Genomic DNA, 22,466 nt, shown 5'->3' with positions numbered 1-22,466 from the left:
CCCATGATTTCCAGCATCTGCAGAATCTCTAGTGTTTAAGCTTTGTGTTAATCTGCTACAATTTATCTGGCTTCATTTGTCCCCATCTACCTAGGAGTTATGTCAAGGTCATTCTGTGGAGGGATGTTTTACCAGATTTCTTTTTCAAATTGGCCTCCTAAAGGATTGTAACAAAGACAATAAATTGACTGGTTCCATCATTCATTGCTCCGAAGTTACATTGGCCACAGTCAGAGAACGTCTGCCAGTGGCTGACATGGGGATTGTGGGGCCAAGTGGAATGTGATATCTCATGGCCTGAACCGTCCATTTCACTGTGGGTGACTTTTACTGGGCCCTCACTGTCTGCTTCCAATCAGAACCCACCACAGCACCTTCAATAAAAACAGAAAGCCTACAAAGGCTCAGTGGGTCAGGCAACATCTGTTAAGGGAAAGAGAGAGAAAGAGGGGAGTGAGTTAGAGAGAGAGAGAGAGAGAGAGAGAGCGAGAGAGCGTGCAAGGGAAGGAGGGAGAGAGTGAGAAAGAGAGAGCGAGAGAGAGAAAGAAAAAGAGGGTGGGAAAAAACGAGAACAGAGGAGAGAGAATGTGGAAGAGAGAAGGGGTGAGAGAGGGAGGAGAAAGGGAGAGGGAGAGAGACAGAAAAAGAGAGGAGAGGGAGAGGGAAGAGAGAGGGGAGAGAGATGGGGTTATTGTTTGCGCCTGGCAAACTCCGCAGTACCTGTATTTCTGCCTCTCACTGCTCAAGTGGAACTTCTCGTACAAGGCATAGGCTTGGTTTTCATCCCAGTCTCTTAGCTCAATCCGTAAGGAATGTGGCCGCTGGCTAGTCAGCAGGTAGATCGCTTCATTCCCCAGCCAGTGCTCAGCTGAGATGTCCCCGAAGCCCTAGGAGTGAAACAGAACGGTGAGGCTGAGTGAGGGGCCAGGAGGGTACAATACTGGTGAAGGAATACAACGGAACTGATGTACAACACTGAACTGTTTCCACAACCTACGGATTCACTGTCAAAGACTCAATAACTTATGTTCTCAGTGTTATTTATTTGTCAATTAGTTGTTTCTCACTCCTTGTCTATGTGTGGTTGTCATACATTCTGTTGTTTTTCTTTATTTTCCTGTGAATGCCTGCAAGAAAATGAATCTCAAGGTAGTATGTGGTGACATATATGTACTTGAAAACTATTACTTTGAGCTTTGAACAAGAAGGCAGCTGAGTGGCAGGTGAGATTGACACAGTTTCATGTTGATGAGGGTCAGATCAGTTCTGACGCTGACTGGTGGGGTCTCGCAGTGTTAATAAACTGTATATCTGTCCGAGAGCTGCTTTTGCTTTGTACAAGACTTTCTGCTGGATTGTTCTGGAACTTTATCAATATTGGCCCAATAGGGTGGCCTTGTGGAAGGGCGCGGGCCGTTTCTGAGCCAGGGAGAGAAGATCGCTCTTTCTGCTTCTCCTTCCCTCTGGCACTGGGGAGAAGGGACAAGAGAGAAGATCAAGCAGGATGGTGGCTATACTCAGAGGAAGTGAATAGCCAGGCAGAGTTTCTTCACATTCACTGAGGGATCCTGAGGGTTGACCTGGTGGAAGGACTTATTTATTTAGAGATACAGCGATACATGTCCATCCACTGGCAAGCTTGGAAAGCTTACATCAAATGATCTACTGGAGGAAGTCAGTGTGTCAAACAGCAGGCTGCCCGACCCACTGAGTTCCTCCAGCAGGTTGCTTGTTGCTTCAGATTTTAGCATGCATCTCCTTGGAAACCACAGTTTGCTCTCTCTGCCAAGTTATTGATGTAAATAGTAAACTACTGAGTGCCAAGAACTGATCCCTGAGGAACTCAAGTAGTAACGACCCTCCAGCCTTAAAAGGATCCATTTATTTCAACTGTATTTTCTACATGACAGCTGTTTTCAATCATCCAAACACACCTCCTCCAATTCCTTTGCCTCAATTGATTTATTGAGATACAATAACCCCCAATAACCACCCAGTAGCCCCCAATTTAAACCTAGCCTAATCACAGGACATTTACAATTAACCTACCAACCCATACATCTTTGGAATGTGGGAGGAAACTGGAGAACCCGGAACCAGAGCCAGAACCCCAAATATCTCAAAAGCCACCAACATAAAATCCTGCAGCTGCAGAAAATCTGAGAATAAATATCTGCAGGTCGGAAGGTTAACTGACCTCTGCAACTTACCAGTAGTGTAGATGGGTGGCAGGAGAGGGTGAGAGAGGAGAGGATACAAAGAATGAGACTGATGGTTGCCCTGTATGGAGTTGCAGTTGGCACAAGTTCCATCTATGTAGATTTAGAAACATAGAAAACCTACAGCACAATACAGGCCCTTCAGCCCACAATGCTGTGCAGAACATATACTTACTTTAGAAATTACCTAGGGTTACCCATAGACCTCTATTTTTCTAAGCTCCATGTACCTATCCAGGAATCTCTTATTCTCCTGTTGTATTCGCCTCCACCACCGTCGCCAGCAGCCCATTCCACGCACTCACCACTCTCTGCGTAAAAAACTTACCCCTGAGATCTCCTTTGTACCTGCTTCGAAGCACCTTAAAACTGTGCCCTCTCGTGTTAGCCATTCCAGCCCTGGGAAAAAGCCTCTGACAATCCACACGATCAATGCCTGTCATCATTTTATAAACCTCTAACAGGTCACCTCTCATCCTCCGTCGCTCCAAGGAGAAAAGGCCAAGTTCACTCAACCTATTCTCATAAGGCATGCTCCCCAATCCAGGCAACATCCTTGTAAATCTCCTCTGCACCCTTTTTATAGTTTCCACATCCTTCTTGTAGTGAGGTGACCAGCACTGAGTGGGGTCTGACCAGGGTCCTATAAAACTGTAACATTATCTCTCGGCTCTTAAACTCAATCCCATGGTTGATGAAGGCCAATGCACCATATGTCTTCTTAACCACAGAGTCAACCTTACAATAAAAATGGTTCCATTTTGATCTACAATAAGAGGACCACCACCACACATGTTCAGGAGCTCCCCCCACTGGTTTCCTTGTGTCATGTCACCTCACTCTCCTATCTCCCTTGAATGGCGTTTGCAGTTGGCATTGGGATGACGGGCCAAATTGCCTCTGTCAATGTCAGGTAAAAATATTTGATAGGAATCAAGCTTACCGAAGCCCAGTAGGATAATGATTGTACCCATTCCCAGCTCCTTATCGAAAATGGAGGCAGCTGCCAGACTGAGAAGAAATCTTTAGCCCTTTACCGACATTTGGAGAGCAGTCTAAGCTGGTCAGAAGGGATTACTTTAGTTGGCCATTTGATTACTAATTTAATTGGTTCAGCACAACATTGTGGGCTGAAGGGCCTGTTCCCGTGCTGTACTGTTCTGTGTTCATTACATCCCATGGGGACCCAGGGCTGACAGAGTCAAAGGCCTTCGAGGGTATAAATGGAGATCCCAATACAGCCTCCACTCTTCCCTGTATTTGACAGAGGATGTAGGGTGGAATGAACTGAAACTTCTCTGAAGTTCCAAAAAGATTTTCTGCAGCATATCCAGCCACACCGTGCTTAATGAAACTTCTAGCAGCTTCTATTGGCATTGTTTTATTATTGTCACGCGAACTGAAATAGAGTGAAAAGCTGGTCTTGTACACTATTCATACAGTTCTGATCATTACACAGTGCATTGAGCCCGAACAAAGAGCTTGCTGGTTTCTGGGAAGATGCTTGGTAAAATGATTTGCCCCTTAAATGGTAACCACTCAACCAGATCAGAGCCTCATCATTCTGAGCCTGATTATGGAAATGGATCCCATTGTTGATCTGAGATATGAAAAACTGGTAGAACATAGAACATTACAGCCCTGCAGCCTGCAATGTTGCAACAACCTATCAACCCGTTCTAAATCAATCTTACCCTTCCCTCCCACATTGCTTCCTTTTTTCCACCATCTATGTGCCCTTCCTTTCATTGTTCCTGTTCCCTCCTTCCTTTCCTGTATTATATACACATCTCTTTACAAACATTTTTATTACTTTTGTACTTGCACAGTTTGCTTGTGGCCCTGTTGGTGGGGTCTTCCACTGGCTTTATTACAGTTCTTGGATTTACTGAGTATGCCCACAAGAAAATGAATCTTAGGTGTGCATATAGTGACATACAAGTTCTTCGATAATAAGTTTACTTTTGAATGTTGAACTTTTTATGTTAATTTCTCATTCCCTCTCTCTGAAGACTTCCTACTTCTCCTTCCATCCACCCCAGTTTACAGTAACCCCTCCTCCTACCTAACCAAACAGCAGCCCCCACCCATCCAAAAAATGACCTGGCTTTTGCACACCTTCTCAATAAAGCTTCCCCCCGAAACCAAGCCTCCTCAAGATCTCTGCCTCACACGTCCCTAATTGACCCAGACAGTGACCCTCACAGCTACATTCCTGAGAGCCTACACTACATTCAATAAAACCCAGAGGTCGCTGTTATTTTTAAACTTGTTCTGACTCTCCTGGGTTGAAATCTGTCAGTGTAATCGGAGATCATTCCCACACAATCAGCATCCAGTCACACGCTGTTTATCCCAGAACAGGGGCAGCAAGCTGGCCCAGTCATGGAGGGACACTGTTTAAAAGCACGTCGAATCAAGCCTCCCCTTTGTCCCAAGCTTTGGCCTCAGACTTCAAACTCTGAGAAACACAAGGACAAATCCTCACCTCCATGTCAATCAGCTCCTGAAGGGAGAGGCTGCGCGAAAGCATTGCTGCCAGGGGAGGCTACCCGGAGCTAGAGTCCCTAAGTCAGTCGCTGACTGGCAACTCCTGAGACACCGCTGGTGCTAAACTGTATCAGTCTCTGCCGTTCCTTTGGGTTCATCAGCTGAGTGGAGAGGGGAAGTTTGCAACATGGGCTACACCTTGCTCCCTGTATCGTACTGCCCTGGCTTGCATATCCAGACAGTTAGGATGCAGCATCCCAGACCAAAGGAGGGGCCAAACCGAGGTTATCTCAACCCAAGGGCTGTTGGAACTGAATCCTTCTGAGGTGACAATGAGGGGAATCTTGCAAAGGCAAAGCAAATTCTAGTTAAATCTCCTCCCAATTGCATTCAATCATGTTTAAAACCCATAAATATAAAGCAATCATCAATAATTCCAACAGAGATTCCGCAAGAGATCTCTTTCCCTTGGCTTTCTGTGGATCTATAAATGGGAAGAAAGTGGCTAAGGTAAATGACGGACCTCTGGTGAACGAGATTGGTGAATTAATGTCCAGAAATTGATATTGGGTGGTGGTAGAGGCAGATACATTAGGAACATTTAAGAGACTCTTAGATAGGCACATGGATGATCAAAAAGGAGGGCTATGTGTGAGGGAAGCACTGGATTGATCTTAGAGTAAGTTAAGAGGTCAGTGCAACATTATGGGCTGAAGGGCCTGAACTGAGCTATTATGTTTTTAAAAATATTTATCGAGTTAGAGCATGGAATAGGCCCTTCTGGCCCTTCCAGCCACATCGCCTAGCAACCCCCAATTTAACCCTAGCCTAACCATGGGACAATTTACAATGACCAATTAACCTACCAACCAGTGCTCCTCTGGTCTGTGGGAGGAGACCCATGCATTCACAGGGAGAATGTACAAACTCCTTACAGACAGTGGCGGGATATGAAACAAAAAACTGGCAGATACGTCAAATCATGTTTTTGCATCAGCCTTCATTGTGGATGGCTTAAGATGACAGAAGGCTCTTGTTCAGATATCAGGGAGGAACTTGTCAATATTGCAATCACAAAAGATAAGGGTTTGGGGGCCAAAGATGCACAAATTGGTAAGATCTGATGGCTTACACCCAAAGGTGTGGTTGCAGATGTTCTCCTGGAATGCTCTGCCAAGGGTGGTGGAGGAATCCAATACAACAGAGCTGTTTAAGAGGCTCTTAGATAGTCACGCAAATATGCAGGGAATGAGGGAAGATGGAAGTGTGTAGGAAGAAGGGGTTTGGTAGGCTTTTAAATGTCTACTTCAATTAGTTTAGCACAACATTGCAGGCCAAAGGTCCCATTCCTGGGCTGTGTTTTTCTATATTCTATGTTCTACATATATAGGCCTACTGGTTAAAATTTTTCAGAATTTGCTAAATTCCGGGAGGGTCCCAGAAATTGAAAAACAACCATCGTGACTCCCCAGTTCATCAAGGGGGAAGTCAGAAAGCAGGAATGATTTTGAGAAACAGTGTGGTAACAGACCCTCCCGGCTCCACGAGCCCAAGCCACCCAATTACATCCCTGTGACCCATTAACCCATGTCTTTGGAATGAATGTGGGGGAAACCCATGTGGTCACGGGGAGAATGTACAAGCTCCTTACGGACAGTGTGGGTTTGAACTAAAGTCAGCGGTACTATAATAATGTTACGTGCTCCGCCACACTACCCTGCTGTCCTGACTGTAGGCCAATCAGTTTAATATCTATTATTGACAAGATCCTAGAGTCAGTTATAAAAGCTGAATATAATAAAACCTAGTCAACATGATTTTATGAAATCATTTTTCATTAATTTGCCTGAATTCTCCGAGAAAGTAACTGAGAGGGTTGATCGAGGGGAACCTGTAGTAAAAACCAGAAGACCATAAGATATAGGAGCAGAATTAGACCATTTGGCCCATCGAGTGTGCTCTGCTATTTCATCATGGCTGATCCACTTTCCCTCTCAGCCCCAATCTCTTGCCTTCTCCCTGTATCCCTTCATGCCCTGACCAATCAAGAATCTATCAACCTCTGCCTTACATATACCCAATGACTCAGCCTGTGGCAATGAATTCCACAGATTCACCAGTCTCTGAATAAAGAAATTCCTCCTCATCTCCCTGCTAAAAGGACTCTCCTCTACTTTGAGGCTGTGTCTTCTGGTCTTAGACTCCCCCACCACAGGAAACATCCTTTCCACAGATGTAATATACTTATATTTTAAAAGTCATTGGACAAAGTGCAACATAAGAGGTCAGTGCCATGATAGTGTCGAGGTTAGCACGCTGCTATTTCCACTTTGGGTGTTGGTGTCATATGAGGGGCGCTGGTGGCGGACCCAAATGCAAGACACAGACAATGAAGTACTAGGAACAGGACTAGGTGTGTCAAGCAAGCAAGGGAAGTAGAGAAGAAACGACGTTGGACACGACACAGTCCCTGGATGAGACTAGGATACAGGGCCTGGGCTAGGACTAGACTAGGAAAGCAGGACCTGGATGAGGAACAAGGGACTTGGAACCTGTACAAGGACTCCAAGCCAGAGACTGGAGAGGGACCCAGAACCTGGGTCTTGACTCGGGCTTGGGCTCCGGATCCAGGCGAGGACAAGACGTGGCAAGGCAACAGGACTGGACATGGCAGCAGGACACGGCACTCCAGAGAAGGACGAGGCATCAGGTCTGGATGAGGACCCGAAGCTCAGACTTGGACTTGGGAGACTGGAACACAGAGCCTTGGTAATCCTGGGAGACAGGAATGCGGAACACAGAGTCTTGGTAATCTTGGGAGACAGGAACGTGGAGCACAGAGCCTTGGTAATCCTGGGAGACAGGAATGCGGAACACAGAGCCTTGGTAATCCTGGGAGACAGGAACACGGAACACAGAGCCTTGGTAATCTTGGGAGACAGGAACATGGAACACAGAGCCAGGACCCCTCCTTGGGAACAGGATGTAGGGCCGGGATCCATACACAGAATACTGAACACGATGAGACGGTTCTCAACACCAGGTAGTGGTAAACAGCCAGACCTACCTAGCGAAGGCGTGGACACAGAGACAGTTTCCAAATCAAGGTAGCGGCAAATGGCCAGACCTACCTAGTGAAGGCGAGGACACAAAGAGATAGTTCCAAACAACGAAAAATAGTTTGGAATCTTCCAAACAAAGATTTAATAGAAAACCAAAATAAATTTAAGCCAGATAGCCTCTTGAACAACATACTTCTTTCAATTTTGTATCGATTACAGCTCAGCAAAACATGCTGGACTACCAGTAGGATGTTTTCCTATTACATGTATCTTTAAATAATAGTTTAGCCCACAATGCCCAACCTAAGTCTTGTAAATTTCACCCTATCTCTACGACTTAAAAGGTAACAGTCTGACACCTTTTTAACTAGTGGGTGACTAGAAAAATAATGCCTGCCCCTTAATTCATTTTTCCAATCCTCCTGCCACTTCTTCTCTATACCTTTTTTAATCCTACTTCTCAATTCTGCTCTGCCTAGGGGAACTCTAATTTCTACTTGCCTGCTCTGTAAGGAAGACTTTGCAATGCCATCCACAATTTCATTTCCCTCCACCCCAGCATGTCCGGGTATCCATGAAAATCTAACTGCACAACCCATCTCCCCTACTCTAAACAACAGTAAGAGAATCTCAATAACTATGTCAGGACATGCTTTTGATTTACTCCCTTTTATAGACTCTAAGGCAGCAGCAGAATCCGAACAGATGATAACCCTACGTGGTCAAGCAACTGAAGCTGAACCCAGGAGCTGTTTATGTAGCCAGCCCAAAATGAGAATCATGTGCCTCAATTAAGGCACACAACAGGACAAGGGAAAACCAGAAAACCTGGAATAAGGGTCAATGGACCGGACCGTGAACCGGAATGCGGACTTCACGGACCGGACCATGACAGTTGGAGTTCGGAGTTCAATTCTGACATCACCTGTAAGGGGTCTGTACATCCTCTCTATGGAATGCATGGGATTTGTCTGGGTGCTCTGGTTTCTTTTGACAGTCTAAAGATGTACTAGTAGGTTAATTGGTCATTGTAAATTGTCTCTGATTAGGCTAGGGTTAAATTAGGGGTTGCTGGACAGCACAGCTCAAAGGGATGGAAAGGCCTATTCTGTGCTGTATCTTAATTAATGAACAAACAAACAAATAAATAAATAAATAGCCAATGATATCGGAGGAGGTGTGTTGGGATGATTGAAAACAGCTGTCATGTAGAAAACAGAGAGTTGAAATAAATGGATCCTTTTAAGGCTGGGGGGACGTTACTACTTGAGTGCCTCAGGGATCAGTTCTTGGCACTCAGTAGTTTACTATTTACATCAATAACTTGGCAGAGAGAGCAAACTGTGGTTTCCAAGGAGATGCATGCTGAAATCTGAAGCAATAAGCAATCTGCTGGGGAAACTCAGTGGATCGGGCAGCCTGCTGTTTGACACACTGACTTCCTCCAGTAGATCGTTTGATGTAAGGTTTCCAAATTTGCTAATGGTACAAAAATAGGTGGATTGACATGTTATGATGAGGGCAATCAACTCTGCAATGGGATATAGAGAGATAGAGTGAGCGGGTAAAAAACATGTCAATTGCATTTTTAATGTGGGGCGAACGTTAGGTCATGCGCTTCGGTACAGAAAATCAAAAGATGAATTATTTAAGTGGGAAAGAGAGACAGACAGATAGGGGGACAGACAGACAGAGGGACAGAGGCAGAGAGGGAGACAGACAGATAGAGGGACAGAGGCAGAGAGGGAGAGAGAGGCAGAAACAGAGATAGAGTGAGAGGGAGGAGGGAGATATAGAGAGTGAGAAAGATAGAGACAAACAGACAGTGAGTGAGAGAGAGAGAGCAAGAGAGAGAGTGAGAGACAGTTGAGAGTGAGAGAGAGCGAGATAGAGAGAGAGACAGGGAGAGACACAGAGAGCACAAACGAATGAAGTTCAGTGGATCTAGTGCATGAATAACAAATCAACAAGTTGGTCCTCCGGGTAGATAACAAGGCAGGTAGCATTTTAGCCTAATGTATGATTAATTTCCTCAGCCATTAACAACAGTGGGCACCTCCACCAACCCAGAAAGCCGATAGCCTTTGTCAAAACTGGAGACCAACCACAGCCTCTGCCCACACTACCAGCAAGCTTGCTCACCGTGGCGACTGACTGGCAAATGAATTAAGGTTTGTTGACTTCATCGCATCATCATGACTGAGGCCTGATGTGGTCATTCTGTCCGAAACCTTGAAGCAGGTGGTCATGGTAGAACTGACCGTGCCTTGGAAAGACCAAGTGAGGAGGTGTTCGAGTGTAAGCTGGTTGAGCAGTGCCAGAGACAGGGGTAGAGGGCATGTTGTGAGCCTGGGAGGGGTGGGGGTTGTAGAAGTTTTGCTGGCTGCTCACACTGCACAACCTACTCTGTCCTTGGCATTATGGGGGCTACAAAGAGATGAGCCATCAAAACCATCACAGAGGCTGCTGAATGTGCCTCCAGATGACTATGGAATAGGAGGTCTGACCCATAGACTAACGCCGTCGGGACACAAGCTGAGACCTGCCAATCCTGGCTGGGTCACCTGCGGTAGAGTGTCTGATGTTGAAAGACCCAAAATACCTGATGAGCCCAGGTTACATCACTGATGATGTGTCCCAGCAAGCCAAAGAGGTATCTCAGCTTCACAGTAATTGTATTTTCTGTTAACTTATATTTGTCATGTTGGTAACATGCTGTGCTGTTGCTGCTGCAGGCAGCTAATTTCATGGTATTTACACCCTGGGTATGTCTGCAGCAATATACTTGAACTATTGCTAAGTGGCTGAAGTTTCAGAACAAGGTGGTTGTGTTCCAGTTGTTCTGCATGTAGATGAGATCGCATGTGGAATATTGGGAATAGGTTTGATCAGCTTACCTAAAAGAAAGGATGCACTAATATCGAAGCAGTCCAAAGGAGATTCACTGGCTTAATTGCTGGGATGAGAGGGTTTGTTATTTAGGGTGCTTCAGGAAGATGGCGTCCATTATTAAGGACCCTCTCCATCTGAGACCTGCTCTCTTCTCATGACTACCATCAGAGAGGAGGTACGAGAGCATGAAGACCCACATTCAACATTTCAACAACTGTTACTTCCCTTCCACCATCAGATTTCTGAACGGTTCATGAACCCAAGAACACTACCTCACTAATCCTCTTGCTCTGTCATTCTTATTGTAAGTTAGAGTAACTTTTTTTAGTCTTGCATTGTACTGCTGCCACAAAACAACAAATTTCATTATGTATGTCAGTTATATTAAATCTGATCATGATTCTGAGAGGCCAAACACTTTGCGTCTGTAGTCCTTGCAGTCTAGGAGGACAAGGGATGACTTTATTCAGAATCATAATCATACATAAAATCCTAAGAAGGCTTGATAGGGTAGATGTTGAGATAGTTTCACTAGAACATAGAACATGGAATAGATTTCTTAACCTGGCATCCACTGACCTCTCGGTTAATGGTAAGGCTCCATGGCATAAAAAAGGTTGGGAACGCATGGCACAGCACAGTACAGGCTCTTTGGCCCACAATGTTGTGCCGACCTTTTAATCTACTCTAAGATCAATCGAAAGCTTCTCTCTTACACATACCCTTCCACTTCTCTTTCGTTCATGTGCCTATCTAAGAGAATCTTGAATGTAACTTTGAAAGAGATAGATAAGATAGAGGCAGGAAAGTTGCTTCTACTGGCAGGTGAGACTGGGATGAGGGGACAGAGCCTCAGGGTCCGGGAGAGTAGATTTAGGATGGAGATGAGAAGAAACTGCTTTTCTCGGAAAGTAGTGAATCTGTGGAATTCTCTGCCCAGGGAGCCAGTGGAGGCTCCCGCATTAAATATATTTAAGGCTCCCGGTTACTTTTGCAAAGCAGGGGAATTAAGGGTTTTGGGTAAAAGGCAGGTGGGAGGAGCTGAGACCAGGGTCAGATCAGCCATGGTCTTATTGAATGGCTGTCTGCTGTTCTTATTTCTAATGTTTTAAGGTTCATTGCAACTACACTTACACTGGCCGTGACATACTTTAGGATGTCCTTAACTTGTGAAAAGGGCTGTAGAAATTGAAGTGTTACCTCCTTTTTACTCACCAGTTTGTATTCCTTCCAGTTTCTCTGGAAGTCAAGGCTGCCATTAAATCTCCTCTGTATCACTGTCCACCCCCCTCCACTCGTCTCCATGTCACAGTAAACCTGCAGAGGATTGCAGAGAGAGGGTAGAACATTAATGGGAATTGCACAAGGTACCAGAGGAACCCATTGGTCCAGGCAGCATCTATCGGAGAGAGGAGACAGTCAACGTTTCGGGTCGAGAATATTCCGCTGGACTGAAAGATTGAGCTGAATTGGCTGGTATAAAAAAGTGGATGAGTAAGAGCTGGCAGGTGATGGGTGGATCCAGGTGAGCAGGGATGATAGGCAGATGGACGAGGGGAGAATGGAAATAGTGACTGACACTGGGAGGTGATAGGATGAATTGATAAAGGGCTGAAGGCTTGGTGAGGCTGGATTTGGAATCTGGGATGCTACTGACCCAGCATATTGTGAAGAAGATGCGGAGGGTCTGTGGAGAGATATAGGTAGGTTAAGTGAGTGGCCAAGAGTCTGGTAAATTGAGTACAATGTTGGTAAATAAAGTGTCATCCACTTGGGAAGGGAAAATAAAATATCAGATTATTTAAGTGGTGAAACGTGCAGCATGTTGTTGTGCAGAGGGACTTGGGAGTGCTTGTGCATGAATTGCAGAAGGTTGGATTGCAGGTGCAATGGGCCATCAAGAAAGCAAATGGAATGTTCACCTTCATTGCTAGAGGGATTGAATTTAAGAGCAGGGAGGTTATGGTGTAACTATACAGGGTACTGGTGAGGCCACCTCTGGAGGACTGTGTACAGTTCTGGCCTCTTTGGGGGAGTCTAGTATGAGAGGGCATGACTTAAGGATTGAAGGGCGCCTATTCAGAACAGAAATGCGAAGTAATTTTTTTAGCCAGAGGGTGGTGAATCTATAGAATTTGTTGCCACGGGCGGCAGTGGAGGCCAAGTCATTGGGTGTATTTAAGGCTGAGATTGATAGGTATCTGAGTAGCCAGGGCATCAAAGGTTATGGTGAGAAGGCGGGGGAGTGGGACTAAATGGGAGAATGGATCAGCTCATGATAAAATGGCAGAGCAGACTCAATGGGCCGAATGGCTGACTTCTGCTCCTTTGTCTTATGGTCTTTACTTAAGAAAAGATACACTGGCTCTGGAGGAGGTGCAGAAGAAGTTTAGCTGGTTGATTCCAGAGATGAGGGAATGAGCCTTTGAGGAAAGATTAAGTCATCCGGGACTGTACTCATTGGAATTCAGAAGAAAATATATATATTTTTAAAGATTAGCTTTATTTGTCACATGTACATTGAAGCTGTGAAATGCATTGTTTACACCAATGACCAGCACAGTCCCAAGCATGCCCACAACTCACCAACCCTAACCCATACATCTTTGGAATGTGGGAGGAAACCAGAGCACCCAGAGGAGACCTACATGGTCACAGGGAGAACGTACAATCATTTTACAGACAATGGCAGGAATTGAACCTGGACCTTCCGAGTCCTGGCGTTGAAAAATGTTACTCTAACCGTTACATTGCTAGGCCGCCCTGTGAATGACAGGGATTTTACAGAAACATATGAAGTTATGAAAGGCATAGATAATATAGAGGCAGGAAAGTTGTTTCCACTGGTAGTTGAGAGTAGAATGAGGGGATACAGCCTCAGGATTTGGGAAATAGATTTAGGACAGAGATGAGGAAGAACTGCTTTCCCTGAGAGTAGTGAATCTGTGGAATTCTCTGATATGTTACCTTCCGGAGCTCTGTCGTGTTCTCTATACGGATGGTGTAAACGCCATTCACATTGGCACCAGATGCTGAGGCCTCTGCACAGTCTCTGTAGATTTTCTCATCTTTCTTCTCGGCTGCTGCTTGATAAAGAGAAGGAGGGAAATGGGACAGGAGAAAAAGAAGGACAATAGGAGAGAAGGAAGAAGAGAACAAAGAGCATAGCAGAAGAAAAGGATGAACAGAAGCAAGGATGTAGAGGAGAGAAGGAAGAGAGAAGGTAGGAGAGGAGAAATAAGTGGAAGGAGAGGGAGATGAAAGCATGAAATTATAAAGGAAAGAGAAAGAGAGAAAAGAAGGAAGGAGAAATGAAGGAAGTGGAGGGAGAGATGAAGGAGGTGGAAAGAGAGAGGGAAGAAGAGAAGGAGAGGAAAGAAAGAAGGACATAGAAAGTAAGCAAGAAGGAGGTGGAAGGAGAGAAGGAAGAAGGGTAGTAGAGAAAGAATGATGTAGAATGAGAGAAGGGAGAAGGAAGGATAGAAGGAAAGAGTGGAAGGAGAGGAAGATGAAAGGACGAAGGTTTGAAGGAAAGAGAGAAGGAGTGGAGAGAAGGAATGAAGGGGAAGAAAGAAAAGAATAAAAAGTCAATAATGAGCTGGCAAAACAAAAAGAGACTAGGAAAATGACTTGCAAGGAAATGGCTGAAAAATACAAAGGTGGTTGAAAGGAAGGCAGTCATGGTCTGAGGCAGGTGTGTGAATTAATCACCCTGTAATTTTGGCTGGGAATTTTCCTCCCGAATGGTCTGTTGTGCCATATGGAAGCCGGCATGAAGGGCAGACCCGTCATCATAGACTGGCCTTTTGCTCTCTGTTGTGGAGACAGAGGCTTACAGATAGCAGGACAGCTCAGTCAAGTTAAGAAGACCTATGGAATGCTTTCCTTTATAAAGCCTGGGCAAAGATTATAAAGGTTCTGAGTGTCACTGGCTTGAAATGTCAACTCGTTTCTCTTTCCACAGATGTGGCTTGACTGGCTGAGTTCTTCTAGCTGACCTGCTTTGGTCAAAGATTAAACAAGTGGGGAATTCAGGCAAATATTTCACATAAGGTAGGTACCGTGGAAGATAGATCGAAATGGAAAGCCTGCAGAAGGGTTTCTGGTTTTGATAATTCCAGGACATGGACTTAAGGAAACTTGTGGATGGGTTAGAAGAAACTGAGGAGATTTTTTCAAACAGGAAGAGTGGGGGTCTGGAACTCAGTGTCAGAAAGGGGGATAGATACAGGAATACCTCCCCCACCAGATTGAAATGTCACCCAGATCAGCACACAGAGAAACGTAATGGACCAAAATCTGGGAAAAGGAATTGCCTAATTCAGAGTCATCATTATGTCCCATGTTGTATGACGTGGGCAATCATGGTCTGTCCATGAGCATGATGGCTGTTGGCAAATTTTTCTACAGAAATGGTTTGCCATTGCCTTCTTCAGGGCAGTGCTTTTACAAGATGGGTGACCCCATCCATTATCAATACTCTTCAGAGATTGTTTGCCTGGTGTCAGTGGTCGCATAACCAGGACTTGTGAGATGCACCAGCTGCTCGTACGACCATCCACCACCAGTTTCCATGGCTTCACATGACCCTGATCGGGGGCTAAGCAGGTGATACACCTTGCCCAAGGGTGACCTGCAGGCTAGTGGAGGGAAGGAGCACCTTGCCCCTCCTTTGGTAGAGATGTATCTCCACCCCACCACCCTCATAGAGCAATACAGCACAGAAACAGGCCCTTCGGCCCAACTGGTCCATGCTGACCAAACTGCTCAAATGAACTAGACCCATGTGCTTGTATTTGGTTATACCCCTCTAATCCTTTCCTCCCCTCCAGATGCTCTTTGCATATCAGAATTGTACCCCTCATCACTTCGTCTGGCAGCTCGCTCCATATACCCCCAGTCTCTGTGCAAAAATGTTGCCCCTCAAAGTGTTTTTTTAAATCTTTCCCCTCTTATTTTAAAGCTAAGCCCACTAGTTTTGGATTCTCCTTCCTTGGGGAAAAAGACTGAGCCTATTCACCTTAACTATGCTCCTCATTTATTTTATAAACCTCTGTGAGGTCACCCCCTACACTCCAGCCTCCTACACTCCAGGGGTAGCCTACCTAGCCTACCCAGTCTCTGGTTATAATACAAACCTTTCAATCCTGTAAACATCCACATAAGTCTTTTTATTTTGCATTCTACAGGCGGGAGGAGGAGATGGCGGTGCGATGCAGTGCGCGCAGCTCTCCGGTGAAATGATATCGTATCTGTTAAATAGGGGCCGTGGACAATTCTGATTTGATGGAGACAGACGTGAGAAGCACAGAGGAACATCTGGAGAAATTTCTGAAATACCCGGTTCACTGCCGCTGCTACTGTGCGATCAAGAAACTCCAGAGGGAAGGCGCCAAAATCCCCGGCTTTGCCTGCTGCTAGCGACCGAGGCTGAGGTCGAAGCGTTCGGATAGAGATGGTGCTCGGTACTCGGTGTCGGAGGGCTGGTCAGAGCTCGAAGTTTTCGGACGACTCAGAGTCGGACTGTGGTCGGGCATGGCAGGGAGAGTTTTCTTCCTTCTCCCGTCTGCATGAGATGTGGGGCTTTCGAGAGACTTTGAATTTTTTTACTGTGCCATGGCCTGTTCTTCATCAAGTTATGGTATTGTTGCACTGTTGTAACTATATGTTATAATTATGTGGTTTTTGTTAGTTTTTCAGTCTTGGTCTGTCCTGTGTTTCTGTGATATCACACCGGAGGAATAGTGTATCATTTCTTATTGCATGCATTACTAAATGACAATAAAAGAGGACTGCATGTCCTCATAATCTAATCTATACCGTTTACAACTGCACGAGGAGGAATTTCTTCAGCCAAAGGATGGTGAAGCTGTTGAATCCATTGCCACAGACAGGTGTGGAGGCCATCACTGGGTATTTTTAAAGCAGAGGTTGACAGGTTCTTGATCATTCAGGGTGCCAGAGGTTACGTGGAGGAGGCAGGACAATGGAGTTGCAAGGGAAATTATATCAGCCATGAAGGATTGGCAGAACAGACTCGATGGGCCAAATGGCCCAATTCTGCTCCTATGTCTTATGGTCTGATTACCACCATCAGGGAGTACAGAACCTCATTTTTTCGGAACAGTTCCTTCTCCTCTGCCATCAGCTTTCTGAATCTCCAGGAGACTATGAACACTACCTCATTATTTTGCTTTCTTTTTGCACTACCTATTTAAAGAAATATTTCTTATTGTAACTTATAGTAATTTCTTTGACTTGCACTGTACTGCTGCCAAAAAACAACACATTTCAGTGTGTCAGTGACAATAAACCTGATTCTGATGGTCTTCCTATATCAGGGCAAACATAAGTGTGTGCATATAGCTCTCGTAGTTGGCGGGAGAAGTAGCAATCTGTGCCAAAGATTTCTAACATTCTGTGATTTAATTTTCTAAGAAATTGGAGAAGGAAACACAAAGCAAACAGGGAACAAATCCCCTCTGAACACTTAGGCCCCTGACCCTAGTTCCAGGAGCTGAAGGTTGCCAAGTTTTATTTGTGAAGATCTTCCAACAAAGGGAAACATAAATAGCTGATCTAAAAGAAACATTGATCATGCAACAGTACAGCATTGGGCAGGCCATTCAGTCCACAACATCAATGCCAATTTATACCAAATATCTTCTTCTTGTGTATCATCCATATCTCTCCGTTCCTTCCTTGGACTCTGTCTACACTTCTCGCTGCCTCAATAAATCAAAGACCCCACCCACCCTGGACATTTTCTCCCCCCTCTCCCATTGGGCAGAAGATACAAAAGCCTGCATAGCCCCAGTCTCAAGGACATCTTCTACCCTACTGTAATAAAACTATTGAATGGTCCCCCAGTACAATAATGGAGCACAGTCTACCTTGTAATGACCTTGTACTTCATTGTCTGCCTTGTAATGACCTTGTACTTCATTGTCTGCCTTGTAATGGCCTTGTACTTCATTGTCTGCCTGCACTGTACTTTCTCTGTAACTGTTGTACTTCATTCTGCATCCTGTTACTGTTTTACCCTGTACTATCTGAATGCTCTGTTGTAATGAATTGATCTGTGTGGATGTTTTTTCACTAAACTCTGGTACATGTGACAATAATAAACCCATTTTCAATTTAGAACATAAGAAATAGGAGCAGGAGTAGGCCACCTGGCCTGTAGAGCCTGCTCCACCATTCAATAAGATCATGGCTGATCTGAGCATGGACTCATCTCCACCTACCTGCCTTTTCCCCATAATCCTTAATTCCCTACTATGCAAAAGTCTATCCAATCTTGTCTTAAATGTATTTACTGAGGTAGCCTCCACTGTTTCATTGGGCTGAGAATTCCACAGATTCACCACTCTCTGGGAAAAGCAGTTCCTCCTAATCTCCGTCCTAAACCTACTCCTCCGAATCTTGAGGTTATGCCCCCTAGCTATAGTCTCACCTACCAGCGGAAACAACTTTCCTGCCTCTATTGTATATATTCCTTTCATAATTTGATTGGCTTTTATAAGATCTCCTCTCATTCTTCTGAATCTCCACGAGTATAGTCCTAAGCAACTCAATGTCTCCTCATAGTCTAATCACTTCACCTCTAGAATCAACCTGGTTATATTTGTGTGTCTATCGAGAAGCCTCTTAAATGCCACCAAACACTCATCTCGATCGTTCGTTCATTATATGCTGTGTCATATGACGTGGGTGATCATTGTCTTTCCATGACCATGATTATTCTTAACAACTGCCCTATCTATGCCCTTCATAACGTAACAGCTTCTATCAGGTCTTCCCTCAGCCTCCAATGCTCTGTAGAGAGAGAAAAAAACAAGTTTGTGCAACATTTCCTAAAACCCTCTAATCAAGGCAGCGTGCTGGTAAACCTCTTCTGCCCCCATTCCACAGTCTCCACATCTCCACACATATCTGACGATGAGTATCTACCCTCAGCATTTATGAGACTATAAGACAAAGGAGCAGAATTAGGCCATTTGGCCCATCGAGTCTACTCCACGATTCAATCACAGCTGATCCTTTTCTCCCCTCCTCAACCCCATTCCCTGGCCTTCTCCTCGTAACCTTTGATGCCCTATCCAATCAAGAACCTGTCAATATAACCTTTCACCTGATCCTCCAGTCGTACCCTCTCTGCTGGAAAGCTCGACAGCAACCCCAAGCTGGAGGGAAAACAGCTGAACACACTCAGGGTAATATAGTTTGAAAGTGAGGGGAAAGACTTAGAGTTGAGGGGCAACACTTTTACATGGAGTGTGGTGCTTGTAAGGAATGAACTGCCAGGGGAGGGTACCATTATGACATTTTACAGAGAACTCCATGCCTATAACAGACAAAGATGAACTTTGTAGCGTACATCAAAACGTGCAGTGGAGGCATCGTTTGTGTTAAATCAGACCAGCAAGGATTGTGCTGAGCAGTGTGGCCAGAGACTACGAGCATGAGAATTTGGAACACCATAGCGTAGCAGTGTAACGCTAGTAGAGTGCCAGCGACACTAGTTCAATTCTTGCCACTGCCCTTAAGGAGTCTGTACATTCTCGCCATGACTGTGTGGGTTTCCTTTGGGTGCCCCGGTTACCTCCTACATTCCAGAGACATATGGGTCACAGTTGGTGAGCTGTAGGCATGTTATGTTGGGATCAGAAGCATGGCGATAATTGTGGGTTGCCCTCAGCACATCCACAAATGATACATTTTATTATATGTTTTGATGTAGACATGACAAATAAACTTGAATCTTGAATCTTGATTGACTCAACTAGCCTGTATAGTGAGGCTCCCTCAGGTGACGCCCTGCATGCGATGAGTCCTTAGACATCATGTTAGCTCACTGGGACGGAACCAAAGCCACATCTCAGTAGCAGATATGTCGCTGAAGTTTATATGTTCTGTTTCTCTGCAACAAATCATTTGTTATGTGATGGTTGTGAAGAAATTCCTTGCAAACGACATCTTTCTCTTGAGCCAAACCCTGAGACATTTGCTGACTGCATTGCTGGGCTTGACCCCTGACCAGATTAAATATTGTTGCTCAAGAAACTGCTGAGGCCTCAATTCCATTTTTGGTAGAAAGCTAGGCATCTGACCGCAAGTCCTACAAGGATTATGAGCACTGCTGAGAGGATGTTCAGCATCTCTTTTCGAGAGATACTTATCAGGAGCACTGTGTATGCATTGTCAAGGATCCCTCCCATCTGTCCAACAGTCTCTTTGACCTCCTACCAGCAGGCAGAAAGGTACCTCAGCATTAGGACATGAGCTGTTAGGATTGGAAATAGGCTGTAAGACTACTGAACTCCCTGCCACCACCAGGGTCTCGTCCAGTAGAGTTATACTGTTACACTGTCAATGCATCTTGTTATCTGATAATTTATTTGTGGTAAACTAGGAGAAGGAAAATGATGATCTCAAACATCTGCTGCCTTGTGGCCAAACCTACTCATGGGAAGCTTTGGGAGTAAACTCCGATGGAAAAATCCAGAGCTGGAATCCCCAAGGCAGTCTTAGGTTGAGTCCAATGCTGAGTGGCAATTCCCGTGACGCCACCAGTGCCGAACTGTATCAGTCTCTGCTTTTCCTTTGGGTTCATCAGAAGCGTGGAGAGGGGGAGCCTGCTACATGGGCAACAGCTTACTCTCCATATCGTCCTTTCCAGGCATGCATATCTAGGTAGCTAGGATGCAACATCTATGGTTGACCCTGACCAATGGAGGCCTCAGATATTTGTGGTAATATTACTTTATGTGTTGTGTGAGTTACATGTACTGTGCTGTGCACCTTGGTCTGGAGGAATGTTGTTTTGTTTGGCGGAATGACAATAAATTGAAATTGAACTTGAACATTGAAGTGTTTCTGCACATTTCCCCAATCAGCATTCTCTGGATGGAAGATGGGAGATGCTGTAAGCTTGAGCTGTCTCTCCTGTTGTCATAGGGCCATGGAATTATACCACACTTTATCGGGCCCTTTGGCCTAAATTGTCTATCTCGATCAAAATGCCTACCTCAGCTGGTCCCATTTGCCTCTGTTAGGCCCGCATCCCTGTGAACAATTCCTGTTCGAATATCTCTTACATGTAAATGTGTTGTTTGTGCACATTGGTTGTTTGTCCATTTTTGTTTGTGAGAGTTTTTAATTGATTCTATTGTGTTTCTTTGTATTTACGGCAAATGCCCACAAGACAATGAATCTCAGGGTTGTATATGGTAACAAATATGTGCTTTGATAATAAATTTATTTTGAACTTTTCCAGTTCCACCCCCTCTGGCAGCTCGTTCCATATAGTCATCACCCGCTGTCACCTTTAAACCTTTCCCCTCTCACCTTAAACCTTTCCACTCCAGTTTTAGACTCAAAGAATGTGGAGCGATCTCACTGAGATATTCAAAATTCAAAGAGGAATGCTGAGATGTTTCCTTCATGGGGGCTTCTGAATACGGAGGTGCCCACTGCAGACAAAGGGCAGGAGAGTAGATTTCCTATCATGGAGAAGTCCTTGGAGGAATCCAAGTGCAAAAGGACTTGGGAGTCCCATGCAGGATTCCCTAAAGGTTAACTTGCAGGTTGAGTTGTTAGTAAGGAAGGCAAATGCAGTGTTAGCATTCATTTGCAGAGGACTAGAATATAAAAGCAAGGCTGAGGCTGAGGCTTCATAAGGCATTGGTCAGACCACACTTTGAGTATTGAGAAGAGTTTTGGACCCCATCTATGAAAGGATGTGCTAAAACGGGAGAGGGTTCAAAGGAAGTTTACAAGAATGTAACCTTGGAATGAAAGGATAAATGCCTCAGGAACACTTGATAACTCAGGGCTTGTACTGGCTGGTGGTTAGAAGAATGAGGGGGGATTTTATTGAAACCTACCAAATATTGAAAGGCCGAGATAGAGTGGACATGGAGAGGATGTTTCCTATAGAGGGGGAGTCTAGGGCCAGAGGGCACAGATAGAGTGGACATGGAGAGGATGTTTCCTATAGTGGGGGAGTCTAGGAGCAGAGGGCAGAGCCTCAGAATAGAATCATGTCTTCTTAGAACAGAGATGAGGAGGAATTTCTTTAGCCAGAGGGTGGTGAATCTGGGGAATTCATTGGCACCAATGGCTGCATAGGCCAAGTCATTGAGTATATTTAAAGCAGAGGTTGATAGATTTAGTAAACACATCAAAGGTTATGGGTAGAAAGCAGGAGAATGGGGTTGCGAGTGAAAAGAAATCAGCCATGATGGAATGGTGTAGCAGACTCGATGGGCTAAATGGCCTAATTCAGCTCCTGTGGTCTAATGGCCTAACTGGAGCTGCTTAGTTATAGAGCGTGTTCAAGGTTGAGATAAGACCATAAGATAGAGGAGCAGGATTAGGTATTTGGCCCATCCAGTCTGATCCACTATATACTCATGGCTGATCCTTTTCCCCTCCTCAGCCCCTCTCCCCAGCCTTCTCCCTGCAACCTTTGATGCCATGTCCAATCAAGAACCTCTCAAGCTCTGCCTTAAATAAACCCAATGACCTGAACTCCACAGCTGCATGTGGTAACAAATTCCACAATTTCACCACCCTTTGGCTAAAGAAATTTCTCCTCATCTCTGTTTTAAAAGGATGCCACTCTATCCTGAGGCTGTGCCCTCTTGTCCCAGACTCCCTCAACATGGGAAACATCCTTTCCACATCTACTCTGTCTAGGCCTTCCAACATTCAAAAGGTTTCAATGAGATCCTCCCACGTGGCCAAGTGGTTAAGGCATTCGTCTAGTGATCTGAAGGTCACTAGTTCGAGCCTCAGC

At 45.1% G+C, this 22,466-nt stretch overlaps 1 protein-coding gene and 1 long non-coding RNA gene across 6 annotated transcripts in view; one reads left to right on the top strand and one right to left on the bottom strand.

Annotated features, from left to right (window-relative positions):
* angpt4 (angiopoietin 4) overlaps nucleotides 1-22,466 on the bottom strand; it is a 117,678-nt gene that overhangs the window by 40,137 nt on the left and 55,075 nt on the right. For 3 of the 5 annotated variants that reach the window (XM_072244378.1, XM_072244354.1, XM_072244361.1), the window contains 3 exons: nucleotides 13,631-13,749; nucleotides 11,879-11,980; nucleotides 721-887 (listed from right to left, as the gene is read on the bottom strand). In XM_072244378.1, the coding sequence (XP_072100479.1) occupies nucleotides 721-887; nucleotides 11,879-11,980; nucleotides 13,631-13,749 (388 nt within the window). The remainder of the gene's footprint in view (nucleotides 1-720; nucleotides 888-11,878; nucleotides 11,981-13,630; nucleotides 13,750-22,466) is intronic. The other 2 variants (XM_072244356.1, XM_072244369.1) reach the window with 1 other exon arrangement.
* On the top strand, nucleotides 9,184-16,239 carry LOC140188312 (uncharacterized). Its single transcript, XR_011883273.1, has 4 exons — nucleotides 9,184-9,232; nucleotides 9,808-9,942; nucleotides 14,628-14,716; nucleotides 15,853-16,239. It is a non-coding gene; the product is annotated as an uncharacterized lncRNA (long non-coding RNA).

Source organism: Mobula birostris, chromosome 2 (assembly GCF_030028105.1).
Source record: "Mobula birostris isolate sMobBir1 chromosome 2, sMobBir1.hap1, whole genome shotgun sequence".
NCBI classification, from domain to species: domain Eukaryota; kingdom Metazoa; phylum Chordata; class Chondrichthyes; order Myliobatiformes; family Myliobatidae; genus Mobula; species Mobula birostris.
This window is presented reverse-complemented; position numbering and strand designations above follow the sequence as displayed.